The 1,512-nt window shown below is 29.3% G+C and overlaps 1 protein-coding gene across 1 annotated transcript; it reads right to left on the minus strand.

Annotated features, from left to right (window-relative positions):
* Nucleotides 1-302: 302 nt before the first annotated feature.
* LOC112523457 lies at nt 303-1,303 on the minus strand. The gene has a single exon (XM_025133074.1). It carries the CDS (start codon nt 1,286-1,288, stop codon nt 836-838), a length of 453 nt encoding a protein of 150 aa, XP_024988842.1. The 5' UTR covers nt 1,289-1,303; the 3' UTR covers nt 303-835.
* Between the last annotated feature and the right edge of the window lie 209 nt (nt 1,304-1,512).

Here is a 1,512-nt window from a genome sequence, read left to right on the forward strand (position 1 = left end):
TTAATGCATATTACTTAAAGTTTAAGATTAGAAGTTGATTAAACATAAGTATAACTTATTAAAACTCTATATTTGAATTCGTGTAATTACAATAAATACTAGATAATCGCTACTACATGAAACACCTTTTTTTTCTTTCTAAAATACCTAAAAATGTAAAACTCTTCATATAATAACCAATAAACACAAAAAAATTGAGAATCTCCTTAAGTTTTAAAATATCTTAAATATAGTTATTACTTAAATTAAAAAATATTTGACCCCTAACAAAATATTTTATCATTATTTCTATAAAACAAATTATAATTAAACTAGAAAAATATTTTTATTTTAAATCTAAATTATAATAAAACTTAAATTAAACTAATAAAGATCAAAATTTTATAATCTTTAATTTGATATACAAATATAGATTAAGATGAAATAATAACCAACTCATCTTTAGATTTTTCTGTAAAATAAAATCGAAAAACAGAAACAACAAAACAAAATATAAAATTTCATAATCCCATGATGTTGTATTTTCAATAATATTGTAAAACATTTTCTTTAAAATTTAATTTTACAACTTATTATTGTATATGAATAACAATTATAAAGTGTACTTCAAATCAAAAGAAACATTAAACAAAATACTCTATCAACATAAAATAAAATCAAGATATGCATAAACTAAATTAAGATTGATTCGTATCATGACGCATACACTTTCAATCTTCCACCATTAATAAAAACAGTAACATTTAAAACTTGACTCATTATAATTAAGTTTATAAAAAAAGAAATGTAATTAATACAATTATAAATATAAATATAGAATTGGGGTGAATCTAATCTAAGTATGATGGGGGCCGGGGGATAGGAAAGGGTCCCAAAGTAAAAAAGAGAACAAGATAAGGTTAGGCAACAAGATTGGAATCCAAGGGTTGAGATGGTTCCCTAACCTTTTCCTTCCAAGTCTCTTCTTCACATACTCCCTCTTCTCTCCATGGCTCCATTTTGGTGGGTGTATGCCCTTAGCAAGCACCAGTGGTGGAGGTTGTTGATAAGGACACTTTGCCCTCCAAGAACCTTCCAATCTAGACACCCTTTTAAGGAAAAGACGAAAAGCCCACCGGAATTGGTGGTAGGGAGGGGAGTAGATGGGAGGGTAATTGGAAAGGAGGTAATTAGAAGGGATATGGGTGGAAATGAAGAATTGAGAGTGGAGAGACGGAGTGGTGGTGGGAGGGTGGGTTAGGATGTGAGTTAGGGCATGGTGTCTTTCTTCCCATCTTATTTCCTCCATTTCTTTCTTTCTTTCTCACGGGGTCATTTAGATGGATGGAGCTTTCTGATGGGGGAGGGGTTGAAATTACCAAGGAGGACATCATTCATGTTTTCTTAAATGATTTAAAAAAGGGATTTTGGCAAGTATTTTTTGGTCTTACAAAATCTTTTCTTAAAACGTAGAAAACAGAAGAGATGTATAATTTTTTTAAAAATGATTATCAAGAGAGAGAGAGAAATAAC

The sequence above is a fragment of the Cynara cardunculus genome (genome assembly GCF_001531365.2).
Source record: "Cynara cardunculus var. scolymus isolate 2C chromosome LG 12, CcrdV1, whole genome shotgun sequence".
In the NCBI taxonomy this organism is placed as follows: domain Eukaryota; kingdom Viridiplantae; phylum Streptophyta; class Magnoliopsida; order Asterales; family Asteraceae; genus Cynara; species Cynara cardunculus.

Excerpts from the sequence above, each read along its gene's own strand:
- LOC112523457 (XM_025133074.1), bottom strand. The coding sequence starts at position 1,288 with ATGGAGGAAATAAGATGGGAAGAAAGACACCATGCCCTAACTCACATC.